The sequence below is a fragment of the Eptatretus burgeri genome, chromosome 14 (assembly GCF_056783735.1).
Source record: "Eptatretus burgeri isolate ZD-2024b chromosome 14, Ebu_testis_v1, whole genome shotgun sequence".
Classification (NCBI taxonomy): domain Eukaryota; kingdom Metazoa; phylum Chordata; class Myxini; order Myxiniformes; family Myxinidae; genus Eptatretus; species Eptatretus burgeri.
Genome location: NC_140974.1, coordinates 73,821,947 through 73,836,972, shown reverse-complemented (window position 1 = coordinate 73,836,972; position 15,026 = coordinate 73,821,947). Strand labels below are relative to the sequence as shown.

Below are 15,026 nucleotides of genomic sequence, written 5' to 3'. Positions count from 1 at the left end.
TTTGTGACCCCACTCCAAATCTTAACAGACTTTGTTGATGATTTTTATCAACCAGATATTTTAGCCCCAAAATCGATGAGTGATAATCTGGTGGGAGCACTTCATCCACGTTGGTCTATCCTATGTTGTAAATGACTAAAGATTTCCCTCCGACTCTTTCGTGATTCATTCATAGGGGATTTCAGTTTATGGATTACGTAGAACGGACTGGTCAACAATCACCAACTGCAATGATGCCAATGTTGTGACTGAACAACTGCAGCAGTTAGTCAATAATCAATGTAGATATTGAAAACAAATTATAATTAGAGGCTATCCGAGTGATAAGCCGTGGATGACTAATAGTGTTCGCAGGCTCTCAGTTAAGTGCCATATAACATTAAATGAGGGTCTGATACTTACAGACGTTTATGAAATGAGGTACAAGAAGAAATAAAATCTGCATAGATTGGGTGGTCGAAGGGGGTGTTTACTTGGAAACCGTTTCAGGTGTGAAGCTCCTCGTGTCACAATCCAGAATGATCCCAAATAGAACCAACAGGTTGAACGCATAGTGAGGAATGCCTGTAGGCATCTATACATCTTGTGTAAGATTAAGAAGAATGGTGTGAAAGTTTGAACCTTCGTAGTGATCCACCAGATGTACATTTGCCCCATCTTAGAATTTGGAGCACCTTTAAGGAGTTCAGGTCTGACTACCACCCAAGTAGAGATTTTGAACGGGTTCAAAAAACAGCATCATGAACGATCACGTGTCCAAAACACCTTTCCTATGTTGACCTTGAACACACTTGTAATATCTTGATTCCGTCGCGAATTGAAGCTTTGAACTTCTTACACGCTTTGCTAAATCAGTAGTAGTTTTCAATAGTCATCGCCACCGTTTTCCTCAAATCAGACAACTGCTATCTTATTGGATGTAATCTGAGGATGTCTAAACAAATTGATATATCACAAGCGCAAAATACGTTCACACAGACAATCCCCCATTAGTTCCCTTGTTCGATTGCTGAACAATCACTTTTGGTTATTGTTTTTTTTTCTATATTCATGTGACTTTAGTCGTCATACATTCCATTTGTATATTGTTAATTTATTTATTTCTCTGTTCATGGTATTTATGCACTTTTAATGAGCAGTTTTCAATCCTGTCTAATGTAATTTTAATATCCTTGTTCAGGTTTTCTTTTTCATCTTTACAATTTGTTTAATAAGTACTCAATTATCTGTTCCATTATATGTTATTCTTCATGCTCAAATTATATAGTTGACTAGCAAATACCACCCGTCGCTTCGCTGATGGAAATACTAAAGAGGGGAGGGTGAAAAAGAGGGAGGAAGAGGGAGAGAGGGGTGGGGGAGAGAGAGAGTGGGGAGAGTAAAGAGGTGGAGGGGAAGGAGAGCGAGGAGGGGTGGGGAAAGGGAAGACAGTGCGAGGTGAGACAAAGGGAAGGCAGACATGCGGTGGAGCGTTAACTACAATTCATACCGTTTCATCAAAATGATTCTGCAGAGAATAACAGTGAAGATGGAAACAAAATAATGTCTGAAATCCATTTTCTACCGGCCATAATATAAACACGCCCCGGAGTGACAAGTCCAGACATAAATACTGCCCAGACGCGTCTCAAGCCAAACACCACCCGGAAGCGTCCAGAAACAAACATCATCTGGACACATCTGGAGCCAAAGCTGGCTGGAGACAAACACCACTCGGACACGTCCAGAGACAAACTCCTGTCTGGACATGTCCAGAGACAGAGACAGACAAAGAGAGAGATATGTTATGCTTTATGAACACACACACACACACACACACACACACACACACACACGAGAAGATAGATATAGATTACTTAAAGGGAATGTCATAGTCATGTTATAATAATATACTAGTGCTTGGCATGATAACCCCCCCCCCCCCAACACCACACACTGATTCACAAATCGTTTGAGTGTTTGCTTTACACAGCTCACCACCATGCTGAATGGAATGGGACTGGGAGCACTTTGCTTCCCTTCTTCACAGCTGTGGAAGAACAAAGTGTAAAGCCCGATGTGTTCATCCTTATCCATTCGTACATAAAACTGCAGCAAAAGAGGTAAAGAGTAGTAGCAATAAGAACAGAGCCAAATTAGATTGATACAATGATGGATTTACCATCATCATCAAAAGTTCTTCCCAATCGCCGACTTGCTATGTCCATATTATGCAATTCACAAACCTGTGTGTGATAAGAGCCATTGACTTTTAACAGGGGGAGCTCAGTATTGCCAACAGTTTCCTTGTTGATGATGCTCTTCGTCTTGGTCGAGTTTAAAGGTTTCTGTTTTGAAGTGCCATTCAGTGGTAGATCTTCACCTGGTTTTTGGGAGTAGATTGCCAAGTTTCCACCAGTCTGGTTCACTGGTGGTTGAATGATGACCCTGTGTGGTCAAATGACAAACACATTGGCAATAGAAGGCTTGAAGCAATGCAAAGTTGTGCAATTTCAAAAGTATCTAAAAACAACTTTACAAAACATGCGGAATCTCTGCACGTATCGAATGAAGCATGACACATGTAAGTGATGTCATCTACTGTGCATCCCTTTGTCAAGCCTTTCATTTCAGTATAGTGCAAGGACACTTCCATAACATCTTTAATTGTTTTATCATTATCAAAACTAGCAAGTTGCTCGTGCTCGGATGGGATTCCAAGTGGGGTAGGGATGGAAACGGCAAAAATTGAAATGACGTCTTCTGTCATTGAGCCGGCAAGCTGGAAACAGCAATTCACATTTATTGCCACATTTGATGCAATTTAAATGTTCCAATGGTGGCGAGGTGCTCCATTTGAAACTGCCTGTTCGCTGCATGTAGCTTCTAGATGTTTTGGGTACATAATAAAAATTTGTATTGGTGTCAAAGCCACTGACCAATTGCAGATTAAGAGTCGGATGCTTTAGAATTTGAAGAAAAATGTCTGTGAGCATATAATTACAGATGTATCTCTTAAAAACAATACCAGCACAGAAATAGAAAAAGTGAACATGATCAATAGTGACAACTAAAGAAAATAAATATGAAGAAGAAATAAATATCTTGATGATAATGACATGATAATGAGGGACTGCAAGCAGCCATCTCTCTTCAGGACTGGTCTCCCATATTCACTGCCCCTGATGTTAACTCGGCCTGGGAATTCTTCCACAGAAACACAAACGCTCGCACGCACAGATTCATCGCAACTCGTCTTCAATCATCCTACCCTTCTTCCCACCCATGGTACAAAAATCCTGGGGTGAGGCAGTTGCTCTGAAACAACTTGCCTTTTCTTCCTGTAAGGCTAATCCGACCGAAGGCAATTTCAGCTCATTCCAAAAAGTCTGCAACAAGTGTGTGACCACTCTCAGAAGAGCCAGAAAACAAATGTCCAAACTCAAAAATGAACTTTCAGACTTGCCTCCCTCCTCTAAAACCCGGTGGCACCTTTTTAAGTCCATCTCTGGTGTATGTTCCCCTTCTATCCGTTCCCCCTTTTCAAATGGCACCACAGCCGACTATGCTGGTGAGAAGGCTAAATGCCTCAATTCCATGTTTCCTTCCAAAACTTGTGTCCCCTACTCCCATCCCTCCCTGTTGTGCACAACTGCTCCTGGACTCTGTCTTTTGCACCAGAGAAGGTTCTTTCAACCCTCAACTCTGACTCTACAACTGGATTGGATGGCATCAGCTCACGCGTCTTAAAATCCTGCTCTGCTGCTCTTTCCCATTCTCTCTCTGCCCTTTTCACCCTGTAATTTGCACTAGGTCATCTTCCATCTGCTTGGAAAGCCACCATCACTGCATTACATAAACTAGAAGAGCACTCAGTGGAGCGCATACCTCCGCCACGCAATGCCTGATCCAGTAGAATATATTGGGGCGAATACAGTTTTGAAATATCATGCAATATATTGTCATGTCCACGCCGGTTAAGACCGACCTGGACAGTTAACCGAACGATTTCCCTTGGAGGCGAATAACCGAGTTCTTAGGAGATTATGGTGCGCACGGGACGAGGACGGCAAAGGCAAGTACCAGACGCGTTCACCACGACGGAGGACAAGGGATTATACTCGAACCCATGACAAAGACAATGCAAGCAAAGTTAATAAATAAGGGTTTAATAAACAGAAATTAAATGTTTATCATGGAAATAAATCTAAACAGGATAATAATGAAACGTGAGGCAACCTAAATTCCTATTTGAGGCGCCTCCACACAGACTTTAATACAGACAAGGGGGACAGAATAAATACAAAATAATCTTCCCTTTCTCCCGGCACTAAGCCGTGTGTCTAGAGATGAGTTTCTGAAGCTTAGGGTTCGTCAAACCGCATCGTCACTGCGTGGGAAAATGTTCCCAAAATGGCGCCAAGCCGCGTTCTGGGTGGAAAGCGTACGGGAGGTAGTTCGTGCGGATGGTCCCTTCGTTGAGGGCCCAGAAGCTGTCTTGAAAGTTCCTCCTCACGAATGAGAATGCCGACGCCGCTGCTCTCTGCAAAATGATGCCGCCTTCCTCCCCGATGGCACAACACGAGGCTCTGATGTGCGGTCTCACACAACCCAGCCTAACAGTCAATGGCCAGCGTCTTGCTCCATCACGCTAGCAAATTCACACAAACAAACAAAAGGATTCTTTTCTTTTTCTAACAGCCTTTTCTATTGTGTCGAGAGTGGTCAGCCAGAGCCTCGGTCCCAATCGCGTTCCTCATAGAACCTCCCTTTTCCCTCCTTGTTCGTGTGCCAAGTGCTGATCCTGACTCCATCCTCCTCTGTTCCCTCTGACGTCACCACCATCCATCATACAATCAAGTTGTTGAGACATCTCAAGGATGATCAAAGGAAATTGGATGCCCCTGAGCTCAATTTGGAGTGTCATAGCAAAGGGGTTGAATACTTATTGAAGCAAGACATTTCCAATTTACATTTTTTTTTAATTTGCAAAAATTTCTAAAAACATGTTTTCACTTTGTCATTACGGAGCATCTTGTGTGGATTGGTGACAAAAAATTTAATATTAATTCATTTTAAATTCAGGATGTAACGCAACAAAATGTGACAAAAGTCAAGGGGGTGTGAATACTTTCTGAAGGCAATGTAGGTATAGTAGGAGAAAAATGGCCACACACCTGCTTTTGGTAAAATTAAACGTGAGCAATGTGATGGGATCTTTTCCCCTGTTTCGCAATACGCAATTACTGCTTCCTTCATCCTAGTGGAGACAATGGGACATGGCAATAATAGTAAAACCAAAATCCAGGTGACGATAACCAATACTTTGGAGACGTGTGTAGAGTAAATATTAAAATGACATTGAAAGAATAAACATTAAAATTATTCATTCACAAAAAAATGATGTCGTCACTGTTGTGTTGGATTAAAGTGATTGTGGCTCTGGGGCATCATGTTTGATGAGCTGCCTTGAGGGCAGCACCCTCGAAGAGTACACGGGCGATCGGAATAAAGGCTCGGGAGCACGGACTTGTGTGGAGTTTTGGATGTGTTGATTGCACCAGTTCACATACAATGTAATCACTTTGGCTGGGGAATGCTAAAATGCTTTAAGAAAAGGATAAAATGTTTATTGCCGGTGTTTAAACAAATGTATGAATCATGAAGAGGGTCGATGGTGTGCTCGAATGAAAAAGAGGACCACTGATCCTGAAGCTCACCTGGATCAGAAGCAACAGTTAATGACATCATAAAATATCGAAATTTTGTTCATGTGCACAATCTGGTCACGTGATTGGTTGAATGGAAGCCCCCCCTCGATGCCGATTACAGCGATACATGTTTACAGGTTATGTTTTCACAGGTTACAGGTCATATTTTTGGCTGAGGGAATGGCTGTGCTGCTGATGCAACACCCCCTGGCGGTTAGGACAGGAATTTTTCGTGTTTTCGGCCCGATTTCAACCCGTTAATGAGTGCAGATTTTGATGCGGTCAATAAACCTTCGTTAGGCATCAGATATGAGGCTTGTGGCTAGGTTTCATCAAAATCGTGTTTTTGGTTCAAGCGATAATGACTGAAGTGTTTACAGACTCACTGACCGACTGACTGACTGACCTACGGACACTGCTGAATCACATAAGCTCACCAGACTAAAGTTAAAAATGATAGCCTTGTATACCTAGGTGCACATAGCTGTTCGAAGTGAATCAACTTTTATTGCTAATGCATGCAAGCATGGAAACGGCTGTAAAACGATGATGATGATGATGATGATGCAGATTAAAGTTTGTTTGCTACATCATTTACACATTTCAATCATGACAGTGTTCCCAGTGTTCCTCCAACCTCGGATAACCGTCAAATCATTCCTCCCCAGTGCAATGCCTTCTTGTCACCTCGTCGACTTCCTATCCCAAGAATTAAGATGAGGTTTAAAATGTGTCGAATGCAGACCATATCTATATGAAACATGAAATATTTTTACATACCAAGTATGAAGACAGGCCATCATTTCTGCCTTGGTAAAGGCTGAACCCAAACTGTAAGACAGACAGCAGATAAAGGTTCTTATTTCTGACTCGAATTCCAATTTTCTTTCAACATAAGTCAAAGCCAAGCAACAATTAGCAAATATCTAACTTTTTGTTTGACTCAAATAGATAAGCGCCTGTAAGTACTAGGGTGGTAAGAGTAGTAGTAGTAGTAGTAGTCGTACCCAAATCCTATCCAGGCTCCTCTTGATCATTATCTTTGCTTATTTGGGTTACTTCTGATGACTGCAATGCAATATTTGATCTTTCATTTGATTACACAGCAAAAAATAACAATTTTAAGTGTGTCACAGTTTCTCCCAGTTGAAAAGGGTAGGTCAGTTGACCTGGGATACCTGTTGGGTCATTATGTTTGGGATAATGCTTCTGACAAACATGCTTTAGCTGTGAAAACAATTCCACACACCATGCTGGCCTCACCGTGCGTGCACCGAATTTTCTCTTGTCGAATAGAGGTGCAAATTTGGTGAGATTAACTTCCAGGTAACCACCACGGTGGAAACCAAACGACATGAGGCGCACCTGTCCTCGCCGGTCATTCTGCATGGGGAAGGGCCCAGACGAGAGATTGGTCAACATACGATAATTCGTGCCAGAAAGATCATATTGGCATTAAGACTATTGTACCTTTCCTCGATGATGCAGCATTCACCTCCTCACATACTTATCTTGGATTCAATGAAGTATTACACCAAGAAAACCCATTAATGAATGACAAAATTATACACAACAGGAGATAAACTGTGGCTGCCTCTGAAAAAATAAATAAAACAAATTCACACAGCTTCAAAAAAAAAAAAAAAAAAAAAATCTATTAAAACAAAACTGCCTTCATTCAAGGCACCAGAATGATTATTGGGCCAGTGTTGAAGTATTATCAACAAAGGTTATGAAATCGAGAATATCCTGTTCCGTTCGTAGATTTGTGTCTCTGAATGGCACTTCGTTCTGGGTCGGATCGGGGCGCTGACGTTTTGCATGGCTTGAGCTAGGCGGCGAGCGGCACCTCCACAAGTGGTTCGTGCAACGCCCAGGGCGGACAGTGTACCCCGCTTGATTGCCTCCACGGGCGCTGCAGGGGGAGACTTGTGCAATTCATGAAAACGGCCGAGTCTTTCATCAACAGCCAAGTTGGCGGAGGAGAGACCGAGATTGCCGAATCCTGACCGCGAAGGCTCGCAAAGCGCTCGCATTCCAGTTACATCGGCTTGATACAGCCATCATTGTGGGTGAGATGGGCTCGGGGAAAGAACTTGAACTGTGTGCTCGTGCTGACATCATGAAGTCGACGAATCGATTGGTAACCTCCACAAGACAGAAAAAAACGCTGCAGGTATGAAGTGGGTGAGGAAGAAAAAGCAAATCAAATCGACAAAAGAATGGAAGAGGAGGAGGACCCTTATTAGCCCAGTGCTGCGGAGAGGCAGGGGTAACAACAACGATAAAATGTGAGGCTTGTGAGAGGTGGGCTTGTCTAAGCTGTCAGAAGATGCCGATTGAAGGAGATTATTTGTTTGTGAATGAATTCAATGGAGCCCCTATTGGTTTTGCACAGAATGTGAGAAGGTTGTATTATTAGCAGCTAAATCAGCTGTTAAAGGGGATATATAATTGGAATGAATGACGGTGAAGTGGCGAGACAAACGGAAATGGGGGTGAGGTAGATGGTAAGGGTGAAGTAGCTGGGGGTGATGGGGGAGTGTGGGGGGAGGGGGAGATCCAGACGGTCTTTTGGAGAGACTTGGTGAGAGTGTGAGATTTGTCCGGAGTGAAAGACATGTTCCACGTGTTGGACCAGTTTGTGATTTTACCCAGATCTGCAGAGAGCGAAGAAGCTTCTGCTTGCCGATCTGAGGAATGATAGATGGTCTGGCAGAAGGTGGAGTCATTAGCAAAGAGATAAAGAGGATTTTCCAGAGAGTCGGAGAGATCATTGAGGAAAGAATCAGAAAAAGAACAGAGCCCAGAACGAAGAACAGGGCCTTGATGAACTCCAGCATGGACAGGAAGAGGGGGTGAGAGAACTCCATTTAGGGCCACATGTTGGCTGTGAGCCATGAGTGGAGATGGCCTTGGATATCATTGGAAGAGAGTTTGGTGAGCAGGGCAGGGTGCCAGACCGTATCGAAAGCACGTGATATATTTAGGGATATGGCTCTGATTTCATGTCCGGCAATGAGGACCTCCATCCATTGTTGAGAGAGCAGAAGCAGCATATCCAGGGTAGAGTGACCTGGTCTGAAACCAAATTCATGATCGGAAATCAGGCCATTGGAGAAGAGGAAGGATTTCATGTCTGAAGCGATGATGGATTCCATAACCTTGCTGATGATTGGGAGAAGGCTGATTGGTCTGAAGTTGCAGGGATCTGTTTTTGCACCTTTTTAATGTAGAGCGGTCATGTTTGCTGATTTCCAAGTAGATGGCAGATGACCTTGAGCAAATGAGAGGGTGAATGGAACAGAGAGAGGGTGAGCAAGAGCAGAGGAGCAGGTTTTTAGGACACGTGGGCTGATGCCGTCTGGACCGGTTGCAGAATCTGAGTCGAGGTTTGATAGCAAGCTCTCCACTTTGTCAGGAGAAAAGGATACAGAGTCCAGGCACAGTTGGGTGAGACTGGGTAAGGTGTGTGCAGAAAGCGATGGCTTTTGTACACAAGATTTATTAGCAAACACAGAGTTTCGGCATTCAACCTTTTCACATGCAGTGTCAGCTGTGTGGCCATTCGAGGTAAGGGAGGGGATGGAGGGGGAACATACACCAAAAACAGATTTGATTAGACAAAAACAACAACAAGCATTTTAAAGCCATTTTCCCTGCTGAAGTGGGGGTTAGCCTTGCGGGCCCCATGACAATCTTCTCCACTTTACTCTATTTTCTGCATCTCCCCTTCTTAATCCCCTTGCCCACATTTCTTCTTCCACCACCTTCAGCCAAGTTTTTCTCAGTCTTCCCCGTCCTCTACTTCCTACTACACTCATTTCCAACACTCCTCTCACCCAGTCACTTTCATCCTTCCTCAACACATGACCCAACCATCTCAACCTGTTTCTCTTCACAACCTCCATCACAGACTCTATTCCCATCATCTTCCGCAAGTCATAATTTGTCTTCCTCTCTCTCAACGATACTCCGCACATCCACCGAACCATTGGCATTTGCACCCTTTGCAGCCTTTGTTGCTGCTCTATGTTCAATACCCATGTCTCACTTCCAGAAATCATTGTACTCCTCACACATGTTGCATACACCGTTCCCTTCAGCTTCAACGACACTCCCCTCTTCGTCAGCACACCACTGAGTTCCAGAAACTTCTTCCATGCACATCTCACTCGAGCAACCGTCGAAGAGTCTGATCCACCTTCTCCATTCAGCATGTCTCCGAGATAGCAAAATGTTTTCACCCCTTCCAACTTCATGCCATCTCCAAGATCCAACTCAACAATTCCTTCATCTGCAGCTCCCTCTATGCACACCTTACACTTGAATGTCGCTGCCACACTGGTTAATGACCCTCTCACACCACTACATTTTCGATGATCCCATTCAGCACACATTGTACACTGAATGGAGTTCACTCCGACACCCTTCCTACACACAGCACACGGCCACTTGCCAGTCCTTTCCACCTCACCACATGCTTTACCACTTGCCATCACCTTCGTCTTTCCGATATCCACCTTCAAACCTTTTGCCTCCATACATTCCTTCCACTTGTTCATCTTCTCCTTCAGTCCATCCATACTCTCTGCAATCAACACCAGATCATCTGCATACAGCAGCTCCCACGGTAAACCCTCCTTTACCCTCCGAGCCAGCACCTCCATCACAACTACAAATAGAAGTGGACATGGTACCTGGACCCCTGGTGCACTCCCACCCTCACCTCAAACTCACCACTGTTCCCATCCTTCGTCCTTACAGCTGTGCGTGCTCTCTCATACATGGCCATCACTACTCTGATCAACCATTCCGCCACTCCTAACTTCCTCAATGCCCATGTCATTACTTCGTGTGGAACCCGATCAAATACTTTCTCCAGATCAACAAACCCACAAAACAACTTCTTCCTCTTCTCCATGTACTTCTCCTGCAACTGCCTTACAATAAAAATCACATCTGTCATTCCTCTTCGTGGCATAAATCCAAACTGCATTTCATCAATCTTTACCTTCTTCCTTATCCTCTTCTCCAACACCCTTTCCAATACCTCCATTCCATGCCCCAATAACTTTATTGCTCAATAGGAGCCACATTCCAGAGGGTCACCTTTCCCCTTGTACAGAGGGACGAGAGTACTCAGTTCCCAATGCACTGGAATGCGGCCTTCTTTCACCACCAGATTACAGATCTCTGTCATTCTCTTCACACCCAAACTTCCCGCTGCCTTCAACATATCTCCCACGACTCCCGTCGGCCCTCCTGCTGTTCTACTCTTCATTGCTCTTATAGATTCCTCAACTTCCTTCTCAGTTATCTTCTCTGCTGGTCCTAAAACTGGGTGACTCGATGTTGCTATCCCATTCATTTTCTACATTCAACAGCCTTTACACACATCTCTTCCATCTTCCTTTAATTCCATCCGAGTCTACAACGATTTGTCCCACTTCATCCTTCAAGCAACTCACCCCCGTCACATCAAACCTCTCTCTCGTTATCTGCTTTGCAATCCTGAATACTGCTCTCTGACCCTCTTCCGAATCCAAGCGTTCTGCGAACATTTTCCGATAGGCCTCCTGCGCCTTTGCTACCTCTTTCTTTGCAGCCTTCTTGGCTACCTTATAACTTTCATGCGCTGCCTCTTCTACCACTGTACACTTCGCCTTTTGCCATTCCTTGAACTTCTTCCTCTTCTCTTCGATTGTCTTTCCAACTTCATCACCCCACCACCATGTTTCCGAATGCCTCGGTGGTCCTTTTGTCCATCCACATACTTCACCAACGGCTCCCAATCATAGACTATCTTTCATTGACATCTAACCACTTTCAAGCTCAACCACATGATCCTCTACCATACTCAGCCTCTCTCTTAATGCTTCTTTCACTGTCGCCTTTCAACTCCTCGGTTGGTACTTCACCTGCTGAATTCTCCTCGCACCTTTCACCCTTATATCGCAGACAACCAGGTGGTGCCGTGAAACAGTCTCCTCCCCTGGGATCACCTTTGTGTCCCAGAGGTTTCCCCTATCCCGCCTACGCACCATCAGGTAGTCAATGGTTGTCGTTGACCCACCTGACGTGTATGTAATAACCTTATTATCCGCTTTCTGGAATTGAGTATTACAAATCAACAAATCAGCTCCATCAGGAAACTCCAAGATCCTTTCACCTTCTCCATTTCTCACACCATATCCATAACCCCCATGGACTCCCTCAAAACTGTCTGTACTCCTTCCCACATGTCCATTCAAGTCTCCTCCTACCACAACAACTTCCTCATCTTTCACATTCTCCATCAACTTCTCTATCGCACACCAGAACATGTTCTTCTCTTCATTGCTTCAACTGACCTGCGGGGCATATCCCGAGATGACGTTCACGAAGAGCTTTCCGATCACGATTCTCACCATCATCAACCTTTCACTCACTCTAGTCACACTCACTACACTGTCTACAAACTCCTCAGAAAACACGACACCAACACCATGCACACCTTCCGCGCACACTTGCCACATAAACTTATACTTCTGTCCCTGCCTACCTTTCACCATTCTCGCACCACTTCCCTTCCATCATGTCTCCTGCACACGACATATGTCCACTCTTCTTCTGACCAATGTTTCAACCACTTCTCCTGATCTCCCTGTCATTGTCCTTACATTCCATGTCCCAAACCTCAGAAACCGATCTTCACGTGCGGCACCAGGCGATTGGTCGTCATAAATGGAAAAATTTCCTCCATTGCTTCGATCGGGTTCCCCACCTTAAGTTTTAACGGGAGGGGGTGACGACCCCCACAGGGTACTTCGGGCTGTACCCTGCCCATAAGTTGTACTCATCATGGTTTCCTTTTTGAGATGTTTTTTATGGCCGGATGCCCTTCCTGACGCTAATCCTTTGAGTCGCCTCTTATGAGATGCAGGGATACTAACGGTGTACCTATTCTAACCGGGGCAAACACCGGGAAGATTTGATTAGACGCCACCAGGATTTTGAGGAGGGAGAGAGGTTTGAGAGTTCAGACTTGAGATTAGAAAGATGTTGTTTTCTGGCTCTCCTGAGGGTAGACACACACTTGTTCTGAGCTTTACGGAAGGAACTGAGATTGCCTTCAATTGGATTAGCCTTCCATGAGGCAAAGGCAAGTTGTTTCAGGCCAACAGCCATGCCACAAGCTTCAGTGTACCATGGGCGAGAGGAAGGTTGGGACAACTGAAGACAAGCGGGGATAAATCTGTGCAGGAGACAGAGCAAATTTCTTTGAAAGAATTCCTAATTCTCAGGACAAGTTGATGTCATCGGTAGTAGAGATGGGAGATTAGTCTAGAAGTTTGATGGCTGCTTGAAGACCCTGCCAGTCGGCCTGAGTGAAATGCCAGACTCAACGGCGGTGAGGTGGTTTTCTGATAACAGCCAGAGAGATGTCCACTTTGACAAGGACGTGGTCAGAAGAACCGATTGGAGCGGAGGAAGAACAGCAGATATTTTCAGGGAAATTGGTCAAAATCAGATCCAGAAGAGATGGAGTACCGTTGGTTGAGATCCGGGTCAGGAAGTTGACAGATTGTCAGTTCGAACGAGTCACAGAAGTCTAGCTGAAGTGCCATGGCAGGTGAGAGAGGTACCCACACTCAGCCAATTGGTATGATGACAACTGCAATCACCACATATGAGGAAGACAGAGTTGGGATGAGAGGAAAGAAGTTTGTCCATGTGTTTTGATGAGTGAGATGTAAATGGTCACTTTTTGGTGGCCAGTACAACACACATATAAACACGAGGTGGGAGTGGAGGGGAAGCCATAGCCCGAGGTATTCCTCGGGATGTGGGGGAGAGAAGGCGGTGCGTGGTAAGTGAGGGATCGAGTTTTTGATAAAGGACGAGGCTCGGGTCTGTCATACTGGAGGAGGGAGTAACCAGGGAGAGAGACTCGGGAGTCAGAGACGTCTTGAAGGAGGAAAGTGTCTGTTAAGCAGATTATGTCTGGTTTGTCAGTGGCAACCTGTACATAAAGATGTCAGGTTTGAGCGAAGGCCCTAGATGTTTGAGGTCCACACTGTTGAAGGAAGAGGACGAGGTTTTGGGTGCAAGGGAGTGGAGGGGGAGGGTCGGATGAGGGAGGTAAGGAGAGTTGTTGAAAGAGTGTGGGGGATTGCAGAAGAGCTTGGGGAGGGGGCCGGATGAGGAGGAGAAGAGGCTCTGTGGTGAGATGGGGGTGAGATAAGTGGGGAACAAGAGAGGGTGTAGTCTTCTGACTTTGCACTCCCGCCAAAATGTTCCAACTCACAAGCATCCGCTTTGTCCCCTGTTCCCTGGCATCGGCATCGGTGGCCGTGAGCTTCCAGGGAGCCGACTGCGGCGGTTGTGGTGAGGTGGGGAAAGTGTTGTGGTGTTTGAAGCGGAGGTAGCAGTTGTGGGGGTTCTGGAGGTCTGGCGGAGGTTGTTGTGGCGATTTTCAGGAGGCGTTGCAGTGATTACGTCTCGGATTCGCCATATGTGGGATGCCATTGCCTCTCGGTCGGGTGCCGGCTTCGCAGAACCGCAACAATACAATCGCAACCCTGGCCCAAGCACAAAGTGGGTTTGGTGAAAGGCAAACCGTTAATTCTCAAGCAGTACAGCAGGCAGGTATGCAACAAAGCCGCGATGACCAATGAAAATTTGGTCCGACGGACCGACGTGCCCACTGGTATCATTAAAAGGGGACTACTGTGGGGGCGAAACCCCCAGGAACGATGGTTCGTCGGTCACGATTAACGCGTCCTCGTCACAACGTTCACACAGAGAGCGCCAGTACACGTTCCTGTGATGAAGGAGGACGTGGATCTCCGACGTGGACATCATCGACACGAGGTAAAACATCTCCTCAGAAAGGACGGCACACTGGGGGCTCATTTCCGTGTCGTTGTACCTGGAGTTCCAGATGGTGGATCCTGCCTTGAGCACACAACGACGAGCTGGCGACGAGGACGAACATGAGGAGGAAGTTGAAGCCGCTGGTGGGCTCCAAACGCGCCATCGAAGCCGTTTTTCGTTCACGAGCGAAACCGTCACCGCCACGCAATGTTGGCGTCTCGTTTTGCGTGATGACGTCACGCGATGTTGACGTCTCGTTGTGCGTGATGACGTCACGCGATGTTGGCGTCTCGTTTTGCGTGATGACGTCACGCAATGTTGGCGTCTCGTTTTGCGTGATGACGTCACGCAATGTTGGCGTCTCGTTTTGCGTGATGACGTCACGCAATGTTGGCGTCTCGTTTTGCGTGATGACGTCACGCGCAGGATGATGAACCGCGTCTCGACTGACGCGTTTTTTGCCTTGTATTTCTCTTA

General features: G+C 45.6%; 1 protein-coding gene across 1 annotated transcript in view; it reads right to left on the bottom strand.

Moving 5' to 3' along the window:
* The window catches only part of LOC147013624 (protein GPR107-like), a 67,124-nt gene extending 52,323 nt beyond the window's left edge, over positions 1 to 14,801 (bottom strand). Inside the window, exons 1-6 of the mRNA XM_085855605.1 lie at positions 14,605 to 14,801; positions 6,954 to 7,073; positions 6,471 to 6,521; positions 5,157 to 5,239; positions 2,226 to 2,427; positions 1,978 to 2,088 (exon numbers count right to left, since the gene is read on the bottom strand). Coding sequence (XP_085711731.1) covers positions 1,978 to 2,088; positions 2,226 to 2,427; positions 5,157 to 5,239; positions 6,471 to 6,521; positions 6,954 to 7,073; positions 14,605 to 14,712 — 675 coding nt within the window. The 5' untranslated portion in view covers positions 14,713 to 14,801. The remainder of the gene's footprint in view (positions 1 to 1,977; positions 2,089 to 2,225; positions 2,428 to 5,156; positions 5,240 to 6,470; positions 6,522 to 6,953; positions 7,074 to 14,604) is intronic.
* Between the last annotated feature and the right edge of the window lie 225 nt (positions 14,802 to 15,026).